The sequence below is a fragment of the Ranitomeya variabilis genome, chromosome 1 (assembly GCF_051348905.1).
Source record: "Ranitomeya variabilis isolate aRanVar5 chromosome 1, aRanVar5.hap1, whole genome shotgun sequence".
In the NCBI taxonomy this organism is placed as follows: Eukaryota; Metazoa; Chordata; class Amphibia; order Anura; family Dendrobatidae; genus Ranitomeya; species Ranitomeya variabilis.
Window position 1 is genome coordinate 1,026,622,033 of NC_135232.1, and position 23,683 is coordinate 1,026,645,715.

The following is a 23,683-nucleotide window of genomic DNA, read 5'->3' on the forward strand; positions in this document are numbered from 1 at the left end:
TCCCGGATCAGGAACCGACGAATCCTCACAGCACACAGTGCTGCACTCAAAGTGACTGCAGACTTATCGAATTGGATCAGACAACCCCTTTAAGACCGGGTTCACACTTGCGAGTGCAATGCAGGAAACTTGCACAAGTCTCTTGCATCAATACCTGGCACTGCCAGTGTGAACGCCGGCCTAAGATCCATATTCACTGACAGCAAGAAGTATCCGATACAATGTATATTAAAATTGTCTGCTTTATTATACATAGAATAAATGTTCCTTATTGATCCCAGAATACAGCTGAGTATTTATTTTGAAAATTAATAAACAGTACAATAAATATTAAAATAACCTTTAACAAATTAACCATTCTTAAAAGGTTACAGGTCGCTGCGGTAAGCAGAGATTGTAGTACGCGTCCGCGGCCCAGAAATCAGCGCCCTTCCATCCACACCATCCCTGGGGAAGAGAACATCATTAGCTTTCTTCATAGTGTAATATATTCAGCAATATCAGCCTGTAGGACCAAGTGATGTCTATATCTCCCAGTTTCCATACTTTGGAGATTGACGCACATTCTGCACCGGTAGATGCCATAAGAGAACATAACTGGGGAATGTGGACCAGGCTCCAGCATCCATCACAGGTCATAGACCGACCAGCTCTAACTACATGGCTAATTTAACCGCTTCAAGACCTTTTACATAAAAGGTACATCAGAGGTCATGTCCCTGCTTTTGATGCGGTCTCTGATGCCGAGCCTGCATCTTTCCTCCACACATGATGTCTGATATGTGGTCATGTGCCTCAACATCCGCGGGTGGAATCATGATCCACCTGCAGCTGTTAACCAGGTAAATACCGCTGTCAATCACTGATGGCATCATTTAAAGCGAACCTGTCCGCAGAATTTTGCTCAGTAAACTACAGATACTGTCATATTTGTGCTGTTACACTGATTACAATGATCCCTGGGGTGAAGGAATCAGTCTTGTGGTTCTTGTGTAATCAGTGTTAGAAGTTTTCAGTTATTGTTATGCCCGTCCTCCGGGGCAGAACTGTAGGCAGAGTCTTATCTTTCTGCTCTTAGCCAGAGAAACCAAGTAAAGACCTGCCCACAGGCCCCTCCCCCCCCCCCCCCCCCCCGAAATATAAAGTAAATTTATCTAATCGTTAAACAGCTTAACAAGACACAAAATTGAAACACTAAAATTAAAGTTTTTTTGGCAGCTGCAACACCGCAATAAAAAGCGATCAAAACATTGTATCTATCCCAAAATGGTACCAATAGAAAAACTGAGCTAAGGGTGTAAAAAGTACGATCAGACAACCCTAGATCCTGAAAAATAGAGACGCCACGGGTCTTGGAAAAATGGCGACTGAAGCAATTTTTTTTCTCACAAATTTTGGATTTTTTTCATTACTTAAGTAAAAAACAACCTATACATGTTTGGTATCTGCGTACTCGCACTGACCTGGGGAATCATAGTGCCAGGCCACTTTTAGCACTTAGTGAATGTGGTAAATAAATAAATAAAAAAAATTGTGGAATTGCCCTTATTTTTGCAATTTCACTGCACTTGGACTTGTTTTCCAGTACACTATAATAAAAAAAAAATAAAAAATCAATGGTATCATTCAAAAGTACAACTCGTCCCGCAAAAAAACAAGCCCTCGTACAGCTATATTGATTAAAAAAAAAAAAAAAAAAGTTATGTCTCTAGGAAGAAGAGGGGCAAGAAACAAAAGCGCAAAAACAGAAATGCCATCAGTATGTTTTACAACAATAAGGCTGCCAAGGTCTTCAGGCAGCTGACTGGTTTTACCCATTCTAAGATGTTTCTTGTGTGACACCTTGGCAATGAGACACCTTTTTAAAGGCCATCAGTTGAACCAGCTGATATTTTTCACCAAGTTGCAGGATTGCTTTCTAATTACTGATAGATCTCATCTGGTGTCTTGAATTTCCATGGCGTTTTGTACCTTTCTTCATATGTTTAATTCTTTTTCCTGTGTCATTTCTCATTATTACACAATTTCTGGACATCTATGGTTTGATTTCTTTGCCTGTGTGGATTGGATGGATTGTTGCAGCTTTCTGGTGAGAATTTCATGTAAATAACACCTTTCGAAAGATATTTAGTTAGAAAATTGATGACTCGTTCAATGCCCATTTCACCCGCTGTATTTATTATATGGCATCACTCCCTGAAAAAAGTGTACAAAAAGTGAGGTGGAGGATGCACGCTCCAAAGACATGGTCACTTTAAGGGCAGTCTGTCACACCCAAAGTGCAAATTAAGACTGCTTTAACTTTTATATAGGTGACTTAGTTGCTATCAAAAACATACCAGGCATATACATTTTAATAGGTATTTGCAGAAAAATATTCTTTTATCCAATGTGCAAAATAGACTTTGATGTACACTTGGAGTGGTGCACTGTTACACCCCCAGGTCGGCATATTACGGCTAGTCCCTTATCTTGATTGACAGTGCTCACTGCCAAAGTCAATCCCCTTTTCTGCACTCGTAACGCCCCCAGTCTTCTACACCTTCCACACACAGGCAGGAGCCAGGCACCGTGAGCTAACTCCTTCCACACACAGGCAGGAGCCAGGCATCGTGAGCTAACTCCTTCCACACACAGGCAGGAGCCAGGCACCGTGAGCTAACTCCTTCCACACACAGGCAGGAGCCAGGCATCGTGACCTAACTCCTTCCACACACAGGCAGGAGCCAGGCATCGTGACCTAACTCCTTCCACACACAGGCAGGAGCCAGGCACCGTGAGCTAACTCCTTCCACACACAGGCAGGAGCCAGGCACCGTGACCTAACTCCTTCCACACACACGCAGGAGCCAGGCACCGTGAGCTAACTCTTTCCACACACAGGCAGGAGCCAGGCATCGTGACCTAACTCCTTCCACACACAGGCAGGAGCCAGGCACCGTGAGCTAACTCCTTCCACACACAGGCAGGAGCCAGGCACCGTGACCTAACTCCTTCCACACACACGCAGGAGCCAGGCATCGTGAGCTAACTCCTTCCACACACAGGCAGGAGCCAGGCATCGTGACCTAACTCCTTCCACACACTCGCAGGAGCCAGGCATCGTGAGCTAACTCCTTCCACACACAGGCAGGAGCCAGGCATCGTGAGCTAACTCCTTCCACACACAGGCAGGAGCCAGGCACCGTGAGCTAACTCCTTCCACACACAGGCAGGAGCCAGGCATCGTGAGCTAACTCCTTCCACACACAGGCAGGAGCCAGGCACCGTGAGCTAACTCCTTCCACACACAGGCAGGAGCCAGGCACCGTGAGCTAACTCCTTCCACACACAGGCAGGAGCCAGGCACCGTGACCTAACTCCTTCCACACACACGCAGGAGCCAGGCATCGTGAGCTAACTCCTTCCACACACAGGCAGGAGCCAGGCACCGTGAGCTAACTCCTTCCACACACACGCAGGAGCCAGGCATCGTGAGCTAACTCCTTCCACACACAGGCAGGAGCCAGGCATCGTGACCTAACTCCTTCCACACACACGCAGGAGCCAGGCATCGTGAGCTAACTCCTTCCACACACACGCAGGAGCCAGGCATCGTGACCTAACTCCTTCCACACACAGGCAGGAGCCAGGCATCGTGAGCTAACTGGCCAAACACTTATTGCAGTGTTCCTTCACCTCTTGATTGTCTGTGTCCTTTGTATCTTGTGTTTTTTAGAGCCTTTTCCAACTAATTATGAATAGAATGATTTTTGTATTTTGGGTTGTGTCTGTGTATCTGGGCTATTTATACACTATAGATACAATGTCTGTCATTATGGACCAGTAAATATGGCCTCTTTCTACAATTCAGAGAAGAATTTATTCATGTGCCTCTGCGCTACATGGATATACATGAATATAAAATGAGAACAAAAGTGCTGACGTGCTGAGGCGGGTAGACCAGTGCTTTGGTATTGTGACCAGGTGTTGGCTATGAAAGCCCCATGGAGCAGCAGCCTCATATTACCCTCTGATGAAGGAGACTGCTCCATCTCCGAAACTCGTAAGGGAAGTACGTCCCCTTTAGGTCTCCGTACACGAGAAGCAGTGTGACGCCACACGCCGCCTGCTCCCACACAGCTCTGGGCGAGACACCGGCCGGGACACCCTGAACGCTTACCACGGTCAGCGCCTGGACTGTTCTACCCATCTGAGGACATGCAGCACATGATTACCGTACGTGCACCGAGGTACACCACAGACGTTTCTGTTATGTGGGTGACCACTGTTCGTGTATGTCACAACAAGTACCACAGCCTTTATGTGCGCCGTTCGTGTGCCACCTATCAGCATATAACATTATCTGTGTGCTCCACCATACTGAGCACTAACAGGATTTCTACCCTGAGAAGGGTGCTTACTACGTTCTACGTGTTTTATTACTGTGCTTGCCAAACAGGTTCCTAGTATTTTTGATATATATTTTTCATTAATGAATATTTTTTTTATTTAAAACTTTTTTTTTGCATTACCCTTACAGCAATATAAAGGTATATATATATATATATATATATATATATATATATCCAGATTTGTCTTTTTGGATCGCAACTACATCTCCAAGCCTGTTGGGTTTTTTTGTCTGACTATCTGACACACTGCCTATCGGGGGCACACTGAGATAGCGCTCACAGATCAACAGCGCATCCATCACCTAATTATCACCAATGCAGACCAGCAATTGCTTGTTCTTTAGTACCACCCTTTTGTCACTTTTGTTCTCAATTTATATTCGTGTATATATAAATAAATTCTTCTGTTTTGCATGATTTATTACACCACCAGCGGTGTATACTGCCACTTGCAGGTTTAATTAAAGTATTATCTCTTGGAGTTAGAATAAGTGCTAGTGATGAGCGAGTATATTTGTTACTCGAGATTTCTCGAGCATGCTTGGGTGTCTCGGAGTATTTTTTAGTGCTCGGAGATTTAGTTTTCATTGATGCAGCTGAATGATTTACATCTGTTAGCCGGCATAAGTACATATGGGGGTTGCCTGGTTGTTAGGGAATCCCCACATGTAATCAAGCTGGCTAACAGATGTAAATCATTCAGCTGCATCAATGAAAACAATCTCCGAGCACTAAAAAATACTAGGAGGACCCCCGAGCAACGAGTACACTCGTTCATCACTAATAAGCGCAGGTATTAACACATACCCTACATCTTTCTGTAATCACACATACACTGTGTGCAGAGTTATTAGGCAAGTTGTATTTTAGAGGATTATTTTTTATTATTGATCAACAACTATATTCTCAATCAACCCAAAAGACTCAAATATCAAAGCTTAATATTTTTGGAAGTTGGAGTGGATTTTTTTTTTTTTTTAGATTTGGCTATCTTAGGCTTCTTTCACACTAGCGTCGTTGCTATGCGTCGGCCCGACGTGCCGATGCACGTTGTGAAAGTGATGCCCGACGTGGGCAGCAGAAGCAGTCTTACGACGCTTCCGCTGCCCCATTGTAAGGTCCGGGGAGGAGGGGGCGGAGTCTCGGCCACACATGCACAGTCAAAAATGGCGGACACGACGCGCAAAAAAAGTTACATGTAACTTTTTTTGTGCCGACGGTCCGCCAAAACATGACGCAACCGTCGCACGACGGTTGCGACATGTAGCCATACGTCGCAATGCATCGCTAATGTAAGTCTACGGGGAAAAAACGCATCCTGCAGCAACTTTGCAGGATGTGTTTTTTCTCCTAAACGACGCATTGCGACGTATTCAAAACGATGCTAGTGTGAAAGTAGCCTTAGGAGGATATCTGTTTGTGCAGGTAACTATTACAGTGCAGAATTATTAGGCCACTTAATAAAAACCAAATATAATCCCATCTCACTTGTTTATTTTCACCAGGTAAACCAATATCACTGCACAAAATTTAGAAATAAACATTTCTAACATGCAAAAACAAACCCCCCAAAAATTAGTGACCAATATAGCCACCCTTCTTTATGATGACACTCAGTAGCCTTCCATCCATAGATTCTGTCAGTTGCTTGATCTGTTTACGATGAACATTGCGTGCAGCAGCCACCACAGCCTCCCAGACACTGTTCCGAGAGGTGTACTGTTTTCCCTCCCTGTGGATCCCACATTTTCGGGACCACAGGTTCTCTATGGGGTTCAGATCAGGTGAACAAGGGGGCCATGTCTTTATTTTTTCTTCTTTGAGACCTTTACTGGCCAGCCACGCTGTGGAGTACTTGGAGGCATGTGATGGAGCATTGTCCTGCATGAAAATCATGTTTTTCTTGAACGATACCAACTTCTTCCTGTACCACGGCTTGAAGAAGTTGTCTTCCAGAAACTGGCAGTAGGTCTGGGAGTTGAGCTTCACTCCATCCTCAACCCGAAAAGGTCTCACAAGTTCATCTGTGATGATACCAGCCCATACCAGTACCCCACCTCCACCTTGCTGGCGTCTGAGTCGGAGTGGAGCTCTCTGCCCTTTACTGATCCAGCCTCTGGCCCATCCATCTGGCCCATCAAGAGTCACTCTCATTTCATCAGTCCATAAAACCTTTGAAAAGTCAGTCTTAAGATATTTTTTGGCCCAGTATCTCATGTTTCTTATTCAAAGGTGGTCGTTTTTCAGCCTTCCTTACCTTGGCCATGTCCCTGAGTATCGCACACCTTGTGCTTTTTGTTACTCCAGTAACGTTGCAGCTCTGAAATATGGCAAAACTGGTGGCAAATGGCATCTTGGCAGCTTCACGCTTGATTTTCCTCAATTCATGGGCAGTTATTTGGTGCCTTTTTTGCCCAACACACTTCTTGCGACCCTGTTGGCTATTTGCCATGAAACGCTTGATTGTTCGGTGATGATGCTTCAAAAGTTTGGCAATTTCAAGACTGCTGCAGCCCTCTGCAAGACATCTCACAATTTTGGACTTTTCAGAGCCCGTCAAATCTCTCTTCTGACCCATTTTGCCAAAGGAAAGGAAGTTGCCTAATAATTAAGCACACCTTATATAGGGTGTTGATGTCATTACACAACACCCCTCCTCATTACAGAGATGCACATCACCTGATTTACTTAATTAGTGGTTGGCTCTCAAGCCTGAACAGCTTGGAGTAGGACAACATGTATAAAACGTATCATGTGATCAAAATACAACTTGCCTAATAATTCTGCACACAGTGTAGATTTGATCCCATTTTTTGTAATTTGATCACAAATGAACATAAATTGCAATATTAGAAACAAACCCTGGAGGAAAAAGAAGTTACACCAATACTTGCATGGCTTTATTGTATCCAAGTAGTATTATTCACCAATATGCAGAAATGAAGGGGTAAAAGGTAATATTAAAAAATAGTGAGATCAGGGGGTTCCAGAATCCATTTCCGAACAACCCAACTGCATTTACACAGCACGATTATAGTGAATGCGCTTTCTTATTAGCACTCGTTTCATGAAGAGCGTGCAGCGTAAACAGGCTGGAAAGTGGAAACAGCTCATTTAGCTCATCTAGTGAATGCACAGCGTGAATAGCTCTGCAACTATACTAACTCAATCCAAGAAAAACAGCCAGTGCTTCCTGCTCCAAAATCCTACACATTTATTTTTTTTCAATTAAAAATCCAGGTAACAAAAGCTAAATGTATGGAGTTTTTCAAACTAAGGTCATAGACGACAGGAGATCTAAAATAACTCCCATAGGCGTGGAGAGCAGTGAATATTCATTCCCTTTAGTAGCGTGAACACCTGGCAGCTGCAGTAAGCCGGCGGCTGCGGCTAACACTGTGCCCGCCATTAAAGAGCAATAAATATTCACAGCTCTCCACGCACAGTCCCAGCGTGGAGAGCAGTGAGTATTCCGGCAGCTGTCCTTGGCTTGTAAGCAGCGCATGACGTCCCTGCCATGCTCTGCTTACAAGCATAAATCAGCTGTTGGCATCGTAACAAGATGCTGCCAGGGAGTGCAGGAAGGTAAGTAAAATTTTTTTTTTTTTTTTTTTATGTTTTTCTGATGGGGGCCCTGCATATCAGGATAGGGATGAGGACCAATCATACCAGGATGGAGATGGGGGTCATGCATACCAGGATAGGGATGAGGGGGCCATTCATACAAGGACAGGGATGAGGGGGCCATGCATACCAGGATAGGAATGAGGAGGCCATGCACACCAGGATAAGGATGAGGAGGCCATGCACACCAGGATAGGGATGAGAGGGCCATTCATACAAGGATAGGGATGAGGGGGCCATGCATACCAGGATAGGGATGAGGGGGCCATGCATACCAGGATAGGGATGAGAGGGCCATTCATACAAGGATAGGGATGAGGGGCCATGTATACCAGGATAGGGATGAGGGGACCATGCATACCAGGATGGGGATGAAAGAACCATGCATACCAGGATGGGGATGAGGAGCCATGCATACCAGGATAGGGATGAGGAGCCATGCATACCAGGATAGGGATGAGGAGCCATGCATACCAGGATAGGGATGAGGAGCCATGCATACCAGGATAGGGATGAGGAGCCATGCATACCTGGATAGGGATGAGGAGCCATGCATACCAGGATGGGGATGAGGAGCCATGCATACCAGGATAGGGATGAGGAGCCATGCATACCAGGATAGGGATGAGGAGCCATGCATACCAGGATGGGGATGAGGGGGCATGCGTACCAGGATGGGGATGAGGAGCCATGCGTACCAGGATGGGGATGAGGAGCCATGCGTACCAGGATGGGGATGAGGAGCCATGCGTCCCGGGATAGGGATGAGGGGGCCATGCGTACCGGGATGGGGATGAGGAGCCATGCATACAGGATGGGGATGAGGAGCCATGCATACCAGGATAGGGATGAGGAGCCATGCATACCAGGATGGGGATGAGGAGCCATGCATACCAGGATAGGGATGAGGAGCCATGCATACCAGGATGGGGATGAGGGGGCCGTGCATACCAGGATGGGGATGAGGAGGCCATGCATACCAGGATGGGGATGAGGAGGCCATGCATACCAGGATAGGGATGAGGAGCCATGCATACCAGGATGGGGATGAGGAGCCATGCATACCAGGATAGGGATGAGGGGGCCATGCGTACCGGGATAGGGATGAGGGGGCCATATATACCAGTATAGGGGACATTAGTACAGAATTGACCACACTGTTTGCTTTAATTTTTTTTTCTAATTTCCCCCTCTAAAACCTAGATGAATTTTATATTCTGAAAAATACGGTACATTAGAGACACCACTCCAGCAATAACATAATATAAAATGTTGTACTGAACTAACATTTACACAAGTTCAAGAAATAAAAAAAAAAATAACGGGAATGCGTCTTTGAAATCCGGAAGGCTTCTCTGTTAAAGGGAACCTGTCAACAAGAATTTTGGACCCCAAACGAACATCATCTATGCAAAGTCCCTGTCATGCTGATTTTGTCCAGACCTTTGTTTGACAAATCCGTAATTTCAACTTATTGAAATCCATTGGCAAATTTTTAAAAATGAGCAAGGAATGACATCAGTGAGGCGAGATCTCGGGTGGGTGACAGGCGGGTGGGTCAGTGACAGCAGGCCGGAGGCTCATGAGGGATAGGGGCCCCCTGCATACAAATTTGCTGATGGATTTCTACAGAACGGAGATGCAGTCATCAACATTACAGGGACTTTACATAGCTGATGTTAGTTTGAGGTCTACAAACCTGCTGACAGGTTCCCTTTAAGTAATGCATGACTCGGTCTATTAACTCTGTTGTGTTATGAAAAGTCAGGCTTGTAAAGTCTCCAAACGAACTATATTGAAATATGTAGCCACACTGAAAGGGTTAACTGCTTCTAAAGTAATGGATTCCCTAAAAACCTCCTGCATCCTCAATTTGTGAGACGTACAACCTATATAAGAAAGAGGGCACAAGTCTCAGTGGACACGATAACCCGCAATACTCAATAGTGTCTCTGATAGTCGTGACCGTATATTTGTAGCACACACTCATGATCTCCGCATCTATGGAACCCTAGACACTGTAACCGCTGCTCGGCCTGATCCTGCTTAATTATTAACCTGGGAGGACCGGGTGGTAGAAAAACTGCATTCGTTTCTTACCAAGGCTGTGACGAAGGGCCATGGAGGTCAGAAACGTGTCACATATTACATATTATATATATATTCGGTCGTATATGTCCTTATCGTGAAATAACTGGATCCATTTAGCTGCTGTTAAACTGTGTGCACAAAAAAACAGAGTGTTGGCAAGAAAAGACGCTGAGTAAAATGTTTTTGATGCGTTTTATCCGTCCATTTGAAAGTGTGAAAAACACAGGATAGTCAAGATGGAGATTTGAAAAAACACTTTGATCATCTGACGAATGAGCAAAACACTCGTTCAGCAGATGGAATTATCTTTTCGCTTACCTAAAAGTTCATCATTCTCGGCATTACTTCTTCCTGTGTAAACAGGTCACGCTCCCGAGAACAATGGCAGCCTATCATGTCTGCACAACAATCTATTACAGATCGTTCATTGTGCATCTGAATCATGGCTGGCCTGTGTAAACAGGTTAATAAACGAGCATCGACTGGAAAAAATGTAGACGGTCCATGGATGCTTAACCCTGTGCATCGTACATGAACCTTTAGTTCTGGACATTATAATACACCGCATTTTCCACAATACCTTTTCCACAATGATCTGTAGATCTTCAGCTCCTTTGTAATGTGGATCTAAAATTAAGTATTTAATTTCTCCCGTTGTCTCACTCCAGTTTACGCCAAGAATTGTATGTGCCAGAACACCGCCGCCTGAGCAAGACAAAATGCTGTGTTACATGGTTTCCATTGCTAGGGTCACTATTCATAAGCAAAATCCCTTTATCCATAAAATCCTTCAGGAGAGCCCCTAAAATGATCAGGCAGAACACAAAGCGCTCTGCCTGATTACCAAGAGAACTCTGGGGGAGCAGGAGAGGAAGGTGATCGCAACGTTCAGCTTCGATGATGGAGATCTGAACCCTCCAGCCCGTTACTGCACGAGTAACATCACCAGTCATCTGCCCAAAGACATGCACAAATTCAGCCCATCAAGAGGTCCTCCTGTGAGAAACGCAAAATTCCCCATGATGCATGTGCTGAATTTAGTATACACAACATGGAGGGCAGACAGGTAAGAGAAAAAGAGAAGACAGCTCCTAGTCAGATGGAGGTTTATTCATTACGTTATAACATGATTATTCACACGTCTCTGAGTCAGATTTGTGTGCAGGGCTGTGCATATGCATAAAGTGCGTGCTGCAGAGCAGTGTGTGTGTGTGTGTGTGTGTGTGTGTGTGTGTGTGTGTGTGTGTGTGTGTGTGTGTGTGTGTAACGTGCTCCAAATTATTATACAAATTGGATTTAGATTTAAAGGGAATCTGTCGGCAGGTTTTTGTTGCCTCATCTGGGAGCAACCTGATATAGGCAAAGAGAAGCTGAAACCAACGATGTATCACGGGGTTTTCTGGGTGCTGTCGTTCTGACACAATCAGAGCTTTTTAGATTTTATCAGTGTAGCAGAGCTGAGAGAGCTAACCCCGCCCTAACAGGCTCTGTATGTATAATATCCGTAGACAGTGAGCTGCCTATCACAGGAGGGGGCGTGTCTGACTACCTGGCACGCCCTGCTGTGTCCCAGCAATGATAATCTCCTGGTACTAAAACAATCATTACAGGTAAACAAAACCTGAGCTTGGTAAGAGCGGCGACACTGAAATCTGTCTCTTAACCCCTACAGCATGCTGTCTTCAGATTACATAGCAAAAACCTGCTGACAGAGTCTGTTTATTTTCCAAATAACCTCCTGGATGGTATTGTGAGTCAGGGCTCCAGGAATTACTGAAATCAATCTCAAATCTGTGATAATTCGTTTGCCAGGCGAGCCCAAGTAACAGAACATTACTAGTGATGAGCGAGTGTGCTCGTTACTCGAGATTTCTGAGCATGCTCGGGTGCTCTCTGACTATCTTGGGCATGCTCGTAGATTAGGTTTGAGTCATCACAACAGCATGATTTGCGGCTGCTAGACAGCCTGAATACATGTGGGGATTCCCTAACAAACAGGCAACCCCTGCATGTGTTCAGGTTGTCTAGCAGCCGCAAATCATGCATCTGCAGGGACTCAAACAATCTACGAGCATGCCCAAAATACTCAGAGACCACATGAGCATGCTTGGAAAACCCGAGTACCCTAATAAAGAGCATACTCACTTCATCACTGAACATTACTTAAGAAGGACGTTCCACATAACTAAGCAGCCACAGGTTTCTCAGCTTATTTGAAGCTGCTGGTGCCTCTGGAGTCCCAGGAACCTTAAGGTGTAGGATCCTCCTGGGACTTGCAGTTGTGCATAAACCTACTATTCGGCCACCCCTAAACAATACTTATGTGCTGAAGCGGTTGCAGTGGGCCCAGACATATATGAAGAGAAATTTCCAAACAGTCTTGTTAGGCTTCTTTCACATTTCCGTTGGTAGTCGCCCGTCACAAAGCGTCGGTACGTGTGTGCTTTCACATTTCCGTCTGCAGTCCCGGGCAGGAAAGAGAGAGTGAGATATCCTGCCGGGCATGTGCAGTCGGGAAAACAGGATGCAACGCACAGAAAAACGTTACCTTGAATGTTTTTTCCAGACTACGGGCCGCCAAAATCCGACGCAACCAGTGCACGACAGACGCAACGTGTGGCCATACGTCGCGATCCGTCGGCAATATAAGTCTATAGGAAAAAAAACACATCCTGCGGGCACATTTGGAGGATGCGTTTTTTTCCCAAAACGACGCATTGTGACGGATACAAAACAACGGAAATGTGAAAGTAGTCTTACTGATGAGTGCCCTGCAACCCTGGATGGTCCTGATGGATGGTTGGTGGATGGCCACCATGTCCCAACAAGGCTGTGACGTCAGCAAGGAGGTGGAGGAGTCATGTTTTGGGCTGGAAATCAAGGGAAGAGAACTGATAGAAACTTTATATACTTAAAAGGCCCTGACTGACCATTTTCTTCCATGGTACCAAAAGAAGAACTGTGCCATCTGTAGCAAAATCATCTTCATGCATGACAATCTCATGCTGCAAAGAACACCTGTCATTGGCTGCTATGGGCATAAAAGGGGATAAACTCATGGTGTGGCCACCATCTTCCCCTGACCTGAACCCTATAGAGAACCTTTGGAGTATCATCAAGCAAAGATCTATGAGGGTGGAAGGCAGTTCACATCAAAACAGCAGCTCTGGGAGGCTATTCTGACTTCATGCAAAGAAATACAAGCAGAAGCTCTCCAAAAACTCACAAGTTCAATGGATGCAAGAATTGTGAAGGCGATATCAAAGAAGGGTTCCTATGTTATCATGTAACTTGGCCCGTTAGGAGGTTTTTGATTGCACATTCCACAAATGACCAATTTCAGTTCTTTACAGCCGCTGAGATATGTGGAAACTTTGTTGTGCATAATAATGTGAAGCAACATTGAGCTTTTTTTAGGTGTGAAAAAAAATACTGTTAATAGAGGTCTGTCCAATAAAATGTGATTTATCCTCTAACGGCCGATGATGTGAACATTATACTGAATCATTTGCATCGACCATCTAGGAAAATCAGAGAACAATAGTATTTGCATAATAATTTGGAAAGTGGTGTACAGTCTGGGCGCTGCCGAGCTATACGTGTGTATAATGCGTGTTGCAGAGCTATACGTGTGTATAATGTGTGCAGCAGAGCTATATGTGTGTATAATGTGTGCTGCAGAGCTATATGTGTGTATAATGTGTGCTGCAGAGCTATATGTGTGTGTATAATGTGTGCTGCAGAGCTATACGTGTGTATAATGTGTGCTGCCGAGCTATACGTGTATAATGCGTGCTGCAGAGCTATACGTGTGTATAATGCGTGCTGCAGGGCTATGTGTGTGTATAATGTGTGCTGCAGAGCTATACATGTGTATAATGCGTGCTGCAGAGCTATACGTGTGTATAATGCGTGCTGCAGAGCTATATGTGTGTATAATGTGTGCTGCAGAGCTATATGTGTGTATAATGTGTGCTGCAGAGCTATACGTGTGTATAATGTGTGCTGCAGAGCTATACGTGTGTATAATGTGTGCTGCCGAGCTATACGGGTATAATGCGTGCTGCAGAGCTATACGTGTGTATAATGCGTGCTGCAGAGCTATAAGTGTGTATAATGTGTGCAGCAGAGCTATACGTGTGTATAATGCGTGCTGCAGAGCTATATGTGTGTATAATGTGTGCTGCAGAGCTATGTGTATAATGTGTGCTGCAGAGCTATATGTGTGTATAATGTGTGCTGCAGAGCTATATGTGTGTATAATGTGTGCTGCCGAGCTATACGTGTATAATGCGTGCTGCAGAGCTATGTGTGTGTATAATGTGTGCTGCAGAGCTATACATGTGTATAATGTGTGCATACTGTAAAAGCGTTCTAGTGATCACTGACTAGTTCGGCAAATACTGGGGAAATGTGACAGCACACACTACACAAGCTGTCATGATTTGGCTGCAGTCACATGGTGACAGTAGACCTTTGTCCCAAGTCTGGGCAACCCCTTTAAACTTGGTGTGTCTTCACTGTCTAAGAGGAGCAGACTTCTTATTAACCCTCTGTCTTACTTTAGAACACTATGAAAGGAGACAATACCTAGACCATCAATGATGGAGACCTCAACCCTTCCACATCCTTAAGTCACTGGGAAAGTTTTAATTACTGAAAAAGTTTTTTCCCCGTATTTGTTATTGTCTTAACCTGGGTGTATCTATAGTCAGATGAGCCAGAATCTGCTTCTGTACTGAATTACACAATGGGCCGTCTTCTGGTTCCGGTTACATGCTATCAGCACTTCCCGCGCGCCATGTACAGTGTGCTTACCGATCATCACAGGAGTCCCTTCTGTCTGGAAGTGACTGACAAGATCCCTTCCCCTGGATGCCAGCTCTGTACCCTGACTGTGGAGGCAAAACAAAAGCTCAATGACCCCCCAGAGCTGTAACCCCACGAGTATCACACCGCCTGTAGGAAGGCCGTTACATAGCAGTAGCTTTACATGTGCTGGTCTGTCATTGGTAACACAAGGGATTATTCAATATATTAGGGGCTAAATTTTATGCCATTATCTTCTGTGAAAACTGATACTTAACTATTATCCAAAAATGATCACCCCCCTCCTAAGATGCTGCCTGGCTCTACTGCATATTACTACTGGAGACAACAAGCAGCGGCCAGACAAATCCCCAAGCCGAACCCGAGATCGGACGCTTTAATATCCACCTTTGCTGAGTCCTTGTTCTGCCTATACAGATACACCGGCTGGTGGGTTGTATGGCCACATAACGGACATGCAGTGGCCTCATTTATAGAATAATCATGGTTTTAATTGTTGTTTCATATATTAGTAGTATACAAGGAAATAAGCACCTGTGTAATATCTGATCTTTCACTCTCAATTCATAGGTAAAAGCTAAATGCAGTGAAGGCGAAGGTTCCCATTACTGACATGGAAGGAGACAGTTGGTGCTTATAAAATCCTTTGGAGGAGGGAGGAGCAAGAGGCCGACACAGGCATTCTGCAGAACGATCTCCGGAAAGGTCGGGTACAGCAGTTCGCCATAGAACTTTACAAGCACCAGCTGTCACCTATCTCAGTAATGGGAAAAGTGGTATCCACTGAAAATGGGCTTTAGCTGTGAATTGAGAATGTTGAGAATAAATGATCAGTCCTGGTGGAGAAAGAAGCAGATTCCTCTGATAAGATATATTACAAAGTTTCTTATTTTCACATGTACTATTGATTTGTCTGGGAGATTATGTTTTTTCTCATTTTGCCCTATATTAGCCCATTTTACACCCAGGAGCTGAAAACCTGTGCAGATGAAAGCTAAACAGTTTGGATTATTATTATTATGCAGGTCTCCTTCACTGACACAAGGTATGACAGGATCCGGCCTGAAGAGATGTATGTGCCAACATTGAGTATGATTGGAGTAAAACCTGAGCGCTGACAACTATCTGGTCTGGGTATTCAGCCTCCGGTTGTCGACAAGACTGCTCCATTCACTGACGGCAGGTGCTTTAAAAATGGTGCTGCTACAGGAGCAATGAAGATGAAGAATAACAAGCGTCGGCCGGAATTTGGGACACTCACCTGACAAAGAGAATTTTGGATGTGACCCCAAGCAGCTGGTTGAGCACCAGCTGGACCTCTATGGAGCCGATCCACTGCCGGGAGCCAACGAAGCTTGCGGGTTTATCTCCGACATCAACCAAAGCCTGCAGAATAAAGACCGAATCCATCAAGTGAACATCCACACGCTGCACCGACAGCGGCCTCCACCACGTTACAACACTGCCGTCCTCATACAGAGCTGTAAGAACACTGGCGGGGTGCTGGCTACGTCCTACATGGGCACGTGCCCAGATTTACCACTGCAGATGAGCAGCATATCACCAGGACAAGAGCCGGGATGGCATCACGATTTCTGACCTTGGCAATGCCAAGATGGCTCTTTAAGGGAACCTGTCAGCAGGATTGTGCCGAGTAACCTGCAGACACTGGCCGGTTGGCAATTGCTATCTTACCCATTTAAGAATAGGAAACAAAGTGCTCATAGAAAGAAAACAATTTTACAAATCAAGCTCTTTCGGGGAGATTTTCAATTATGTGTACTGCTTAATGCCTTGGGTGTCGGGCATACCTGCAGCCTATGGAAAGGTGGCCGGTCTCCTAGGAAAGGAGCACAGCGCTTACAGGCTTTTAGCTACAGAGCTTGTAAGTGCGGCTCTGATGCTGACCTGAAGTCTAGAAGTTGTCGTTTGCTTGCAGCATTGGAGGACAGTTTTCTTTGGTGGTCCCGAGCCCCCAACCCAAACTGATCAATTACACTGGTCAACAGCATTTTTGGTGCCAAAGATATTTCATCGAATTTAGGGTATTTTTGGGGTGCTGATTCTGAATATGCTATCAGTTTTGCCAGATTGGCTCAAGTTTTTGAGATTTTTGGTATCTTATTTATAGCACTTGTTGGTAAATGCGACGCATCATCTCATTAATTTCTTTGGATTAGTACTTGAACTGAGCAGTTCTCAATATAGTTTTGTGTTAATTAGTGTTCTAAAAGTTTGTTCATAGCTTGATTTTTGCACTAACTTTATGTTGTTGTCTGTTTTCCAGTGAAAAGCATGAACTCATCAAGAAGAAGTTGTCTTAACGATCCAGACTCATTCTGTTACATTTGTGGTGAATACACACTGCCAAAACATAGAAGAAACATAACAGACTTCGTAAAAAAAGTGTATTTTGCCTATTTTGGGGTTATGCTTGGGAACCAAGACAAGTTTTGGGCACCACACAGTGCAAAGCATGTATCGAATTATTACGAAAATGGAGCAAAGGACAAAGAAAAAGCTTCAAATTTGGTGTTCCAATGGTGTGGAGAGAGCCAAAAAATCATCATGATGACTGTTATTTATGGTAAACACAGGTACAGGCACATCTTCACAATGAGGGACAGGCCTTCTTGCAGATTCCATGTTACTCCCATTTTCATTTCTTATGCTTATTGAATCCTTGCACTTGCACTGCACAGAAATAACAGTCATCATGATGATTTTTTGGCTCTCTCCACACCATTGGAACACCAAATTTGAAGCTTTTTCTTTGTCCTTTGCTCCATTTTCGTTAATAATTCGATACATGCTTTGCACACTATGTGTGGTGCCCAAAACTTGTCTTGGTCCCCAAGCATAACCCCAAAATAGGCAAAATACACTTTTTTTTACGAAGTCTGTTATGTTTCTTCTATGTTTTGGCAGTGTGTATTCACCACAAATGTAACAGAATGAGTCTGGATCGTTAACACAACTTCTTCTTGATGAGTTCATGCTTTTCACTGGAAAACAGACAACAACATAAAGTTAGTGCAAAAATCAAGCTATGAACAAACTTTTAGAACACTAATTAACACAAAACTATATTGAGAACTGCTCAGTTCAAGTACTAATCCAAAGAAATTAATGAGATGATGCGTCGCATTTACCAACAAGTGCTATAAATAAGATACCAAAAATCTCAAAAACTTGAGCCAATCTGGCAAAACTGATAGCATATTCAGAATCAGCACCCCAAAAATACCACAAATTCATTAAAATATTTTGGACACCAGAAAAAAATTTTTTTTTTTGTTGACCTGTGTTATAAATGACAAATTAGCTGCGGCTAACAAGGGCCCATGGTGTGCTACTGAAGACAGAACATGGGACAAATTCTTCAATGGTATTGTACATATAGTGCGCAGCATTTAAAAAAAAAAAAAGTATCATCCCTGGCTTTCCAACCAGTGGTGCCAAAAGATCTCCATTTTGTATTTAGGCCCACCTCTGCAACACTCCAGATTGCTCCAGTATAACATAGGTATCAGCCATAAAAAGCATCTCAATCCAATTAGGTCTTAGGATGCGCCTACACAGCGCGGCTGAGCATCTCACTGGCAGAGGTCTCTGATATTAGCAGCCCTCAGTGTGCCCCCCAGTGAGGAGCAGCGATGACCATTACCTGCTGAATCTCCCGGTGGGTCGGGATGGATCTGTCACTGTAGCCTTGATAATTAAACCAGGAACAGATGGTCTGGAGAGATCGGTAGGCGCAGCCCCAGCCATTGTCATCCATACGGTCCTGCATGTAGTGATGGTAGCTATAGATTCCTTGTACCATGGAGACCTACAGAGAGAGGAGAGATTAGTGGTAACAACATGTGAGCATTATTATCTCTTAACAACGACCATGTTTTTGTAGGCACATACACATTATCCTTTTGTTTATTATCACAAACCTGTCAGTAAATTGTTCGATTCCCTGCACCATAACCAGAGGGGAAATTCTGCTTTTCACAGTCCATCTTCAAATCAGTGCGATGTCTGCAGTATAGGACGCGTCCTCCACAGATCCAAAAGCTCTTTGTAACTAACCTTTAATTTGGTAAAGATGAGGATCCATAGAAGGGTTGTCCGGGACTGTAGGTACAAGTCTGCAGTCACTCTATGCAAATCCTGACGGCGCGCACAATGCGTGATGCCAGAATTCTCCGGGCACGTGACTGCAACTATGTGATTGTATACATGCGGTCACACGCCAGCTAGACTTGCGCGACCTTGCTCAATGCAAGTGTACTGATGAGGCCGGACACATCTAGTCGGAATGTGGCTGGAAGTGTGAAAATCGCAGTTACAGTCACATGAACGCCTGCTTCCAGCGCAGTGAGTGACTACAGACTTGAACCGTCAGGCAGGGCAATCTCTTTAATACACCTCTCTAATAAAGGGGTATTCTAGTGTAAATAAATTATCACCAAGCCCGTGAAAAGCTAATATGTTATATCGGTGTGTATCCCTGCCCTTGTGCCCCCCATAGAATGTGAGAGTTGGAAGGGACCTCCGGGGCCATCGTGTCCAACCCACGGCTCAACACAGGAGCCACTAAACCACCTCAGACAGATGTCTGTCCAGCCTCTGTTTGAAGACTTCCATTGAAGGAGAACTCACCACCTCTCATGGCAGCCTGTTCTACTCATTGATCACCCTCACTGCCAAAAAGTTTTTTCTAATATCTAATCTGTATCTTCTCCCTTTCAGTTTCATCCCATCATTTCTCATATTTCCATGTCCAAATGAGGATAAGGATGATCCCTCTACACTGACATTCCTTCAGATATTTGTAGACTGCTATTACCTCTCCTCTTAGCCTTCTTTTTTTGCAACTAAACGTTCCCAGATCTTTTAACCGTTCCTCATTAGACATTTTTTTGGAGACCGCTCACTATTATGTAGTTACATAGTTAAGTACGTTGAAAAAAAGACGTAGGTCTATGAAGTTTAAACTTTCTCCACCAGTTGTACATTTTGTCAGTAAATTAACCATAACCCACAATGTCATGTTTATTGTTGAAAACATCCAGCCCTTTTTTAAAAGCTGTCAGTGTTGGCCATTACTACCTCTTGTGGTCGGCATTCCACAGTCTGACAGCTGTAACTGTAAAGACCCCTTTCCCGTTTAGCAGCCAGATTTGCCTTTCTTCCACCCGTAATGAGGGCCTAATCCTCAGTATGGTCCTTGGAAGGAATAAGCCACGTGCCAGTGTTTTGTACTGAGCACAGATATATTGAATCATGATTCAAATACGGTAAATGTCCAAAAAGACGGAAAATGCTAGACTCCCTAAACACCATAAGCAAATGCAAGCTCTGACCACCTGAATAATTGTTGTCTAGAGATACAGAGTGATTCCAGCAATATGTAAATAAAATCAATAGTTTATTGAAATAGATTTAAACAGATAAATAAAATAAACAATATAAGGTGGGAATAAACCTCCAAAGGGGGGGATGCAAAAGAAGGCTGGGTCAGCTAATGGGGTCCTTTAGGAATACATTCTGATATACGACAGGTTGATGCATAATATTTCATAGCATAAAGATCATTTTAAAGCTGTGTTCGGGGTTTCAATAAGATTAAAGTGATCAGTGCAATAAGAAAATTCTATAGCCACAGATCATAGCAAATTGCTTCCAGAAGAAGAGTTACGTGAAATGTTGTAGAGGTTGGGAAAGTGCGGCTCCCCGGGTCCTGATGTTGTAGGTGATGTACTTTTCCCCTTTCAATTGTATATATGGGGTGCCTCTGGCATTTCAGGAAGCAACACTATAGAAGGCAATTTGCTGTCACCCAGCCTTCTTTTGCATCCCCCCTTTGGAGGTTTATTCCCACCCTGTATTGTTTATTTTATTATTCTGTGTAATTTTAAATATATTTCAATAAACTATTGATTTTATTTACACATTGCTGGAATCACTCTGTATCACCACAATTATTCAAGTGGTCAGAGATCGTGTATTTGCTTATACATGTAGATGAGATCTCCTCTGTGTCGTCTTTCTTCTAAGCTAAGCAAGCCCAACTTTTCCAACCTCTCCTCATATGGGAGGCCTCCATCCCTTGGAATTATCTAATTGCCGCCATCGAACTGACTCTAATTTCTGAATATCCTTTTTTAAACGTGGGGCCCAAAACTGGATCCCATATTCTGGTCGCTCTTTTCTGAACCCATTTTTCCACAAGATCGCTGGTATAAGGAGTTTTATGAAGTGGTTGGTCAGCAGTTTTGCAGCCAGAGGAGAATGAGGAATATTCTGGAAATTGGTGGATAGTTGATATTTATGTAGATCAAAATATCCCTTCAACTCAGAATTCCCTTCTTTTTCATGATACTCATACTCCTGTTAATGAAAAGTTTGACAAAAGGTAGAGCTATCCTTTAATGACATGTTCACTTTCCACCAGTTAGGAGAAAAAAGCAATTAAATGCAACGTATGATAAATAAAGATAAAATCATGGAATAAAGAGAAGAAAGATTTATTTTGATAAACAACTAATGGAGAACCTCCTGCCCCCATGCATTAACGTGGGGAACCTCTGATTATGGCAGCATCACCATCACAGATGAGTGCACTCTGCACAATACTCACAGTGCCGCCCTCCAGAGAGGGATGGTTTAGGTGGACATGTGGGTTTCGGAGATATCCATCTCTGTATGGCTCATCAGGAAAATGATAGGCGTTGGCTCTTCTGAAATATGGTCTGTCCAGGGGCAGGTTATACTCCCCATGTAATGCCTAAACGATAAGGAGCAAGTTAAACAACAGAGGGCGCACCCAACACCCCCTTCCATGGCACATGGTCCAATTCCCATAAAAGCAAACACCACCCAAGTTCTTTAAAACAATCACATGCTAATTATTTGAGATGCAGATCCTGCAGTGTCCCTCGCTCTCTGTGGGGGGGTTATTTTCTATGCATGCTCCGTTCACATACAGTGGTACAGCAGGCCCATGTAACATATACTGTGTGCAGAATTATTAGGCAAGTTGTATTTTCATCACATGATTCTTTTTATACCTGTTGTCTTACTCCAAGCTGCTCAGGCTTGAGAGCCAACTACCAATTAAGTAAATCAGGTGATGTGCATCTCTGTAATGAGGAGGGGTGTTGTGTAATGACATCATCACCCTATATAAAGGTGTGCTTAATTATTAGGCAACTTCCTTTCCTTTGGCAAAATGGGTCAGGAGAGATTTGACGGGCTCTGAAAAGTCCACAATTGTGAGATGTCTTGCAGAGGGATGCAGCAGTCTTGAAATTGCCAAACTTTTGAAGCGTGATCACTGAACAATCAAGCGTTTCATGGCAAATAGCCAACAGTGTCGCAAGAAGCGTGTTGGGCAAAAAAGGTGCAAAATAACTGCCCATGAATTGAGGAAAATCAATCATGAAGCTGCCAAGATGCCATTTGCCACCAGTTTTAGCATATTTCAGAGCTGCAACGTTACTGGAGTAACAAAAAGCACAAGGTGTGTGATACTCAGGGACATGGCCAAGGTAAGGAAGGCTGAAAAACGACCACCTTTGAACAAGAAACATAAGATAAAACGTCAAGACTGGGCCAAGAAATATCTTAAGACTGACTTTTCAAAGGTTTGATGGACTGATGAAATGAGAGTGACTCTTGATGGGCCAGATGGATGGGCCAGAGGCTGGATCAGTAAAGGGCAGAGAGCTCCACTCTGACTCAGACGCCAGCAAGGTGGAGGTGGGGTACTGGTATGGGCTGCTATCATCAAAGATGAACTTGTGGGACCTTTTTCGGGTTGAGGATGGAGTGAAGCTCAACTCCCAGACCTACTGCCAGTTTCTGGAAGACAACTTCTTCAAGCAGTGGTACAGGAAGAAGTCGGTATCGTTCAAGAAAAACATGATTTTCATGCAGGACAGTGCTCCATCATATGCCTCCAACTACTCCACAGCCTGGCTGGCCAGTAAAGGTCTCAAAGAAGAAAAAATAATGACATGGCCCCCTTGTTCACCTGATCTGAACCCCATAGAGAACCTGTGGTCCCTCCTAAAATGTGAGATCTACAGGGAGGTAAAACAGTCCACCTCTCGGAACAGTGTCTGGGAGGCTGTGGTGGCTGCTGCACGCAATGTTCGTCGTAAACAGAGCAAGCAACTGACAGAATCTATGGATGGAAGGTTGTTGAGTGTCATCATAAAGAAAGGTGGCTATATTGGTCACTAATTTTTGGGGGGTTTTGTTTTTGCATGTCAGAAATGTTTATTTCTAAATTTTGTGCAGTTATATTGGTTTACCTGGTGAAAATAAACAAGTGAGATGGGAATATATTTGTTTTTTTTATTAAGTTGCCTAATAATTCTGCACAGTAATAGTCACCTGCACAAACAGATATCCTCCTAAGATAGCCAAATCTAAAAAAACCCACTCCAACTTCCAAAAATATTAAGCTTTGATATTTATCAGTCTTTTGGGTTGATTGAGAATATAGTTGTTGATCAATAATAAAAATAATCCTCTAAAATACAACTTGCCTAATAATTCTGCACGCAGTGAATCACCATTAGTGGGAACACGAACAATGGGTTCATGTGTTGGATGTAAGGCATGTAATGTACAAAGAGAAATGCAGAATGAAATGGGGTCACATGGAACTATTGGGGAACATAACGGATCTATATGGCTTTTTTATGTGGCACTGACTGAACGGCAAGTAAAAAAGTTGTGGC

The 23,683-nt window shown here is 43.9% G+C and overlaps 1 protein-coding gene across 1 annotated transcript in view; it reads right to left on the reverse strand.

Annotated features, from left to right (window-relative positions):
• Nucleotides 1-224: 224 nt before the first annotated feature.
• Nucleotides 225-23,683, reverse strand: part of UFSP2 (UFM1 specific peptidase 2) — a 31,639-nt gene continuing 8,180 nt past the window's right edge. Inside the window, exons 7-12 of the mRNA XM_077279614.1 lie at nt 21,574-21,720; nt 18,607-18,771; nt 16,201-16,325; nt 14,928-15,004; nt 10,690-10,814; nt 225-447 (exon numbers count right to left, since the gene is read on the reverse strand). Coding sequence (XP_077135729.1) covers nt 361-447; nt 10,690-10,814; nt 14,928-15,004; nt 16,201-16,325; nt 18,607-18,771; nt 21,574-21,720 — 726 coding nt within the window. The 3' untranslated portion in view covers nt 225-360. The remainder of the gene's footprint in view (nt 448-10,689; nt 10,815-14,927; nt 15,005-16,200; nt 16,326-18,606; nt 18,772-21,573; nt 21,721-23,683) is intronic.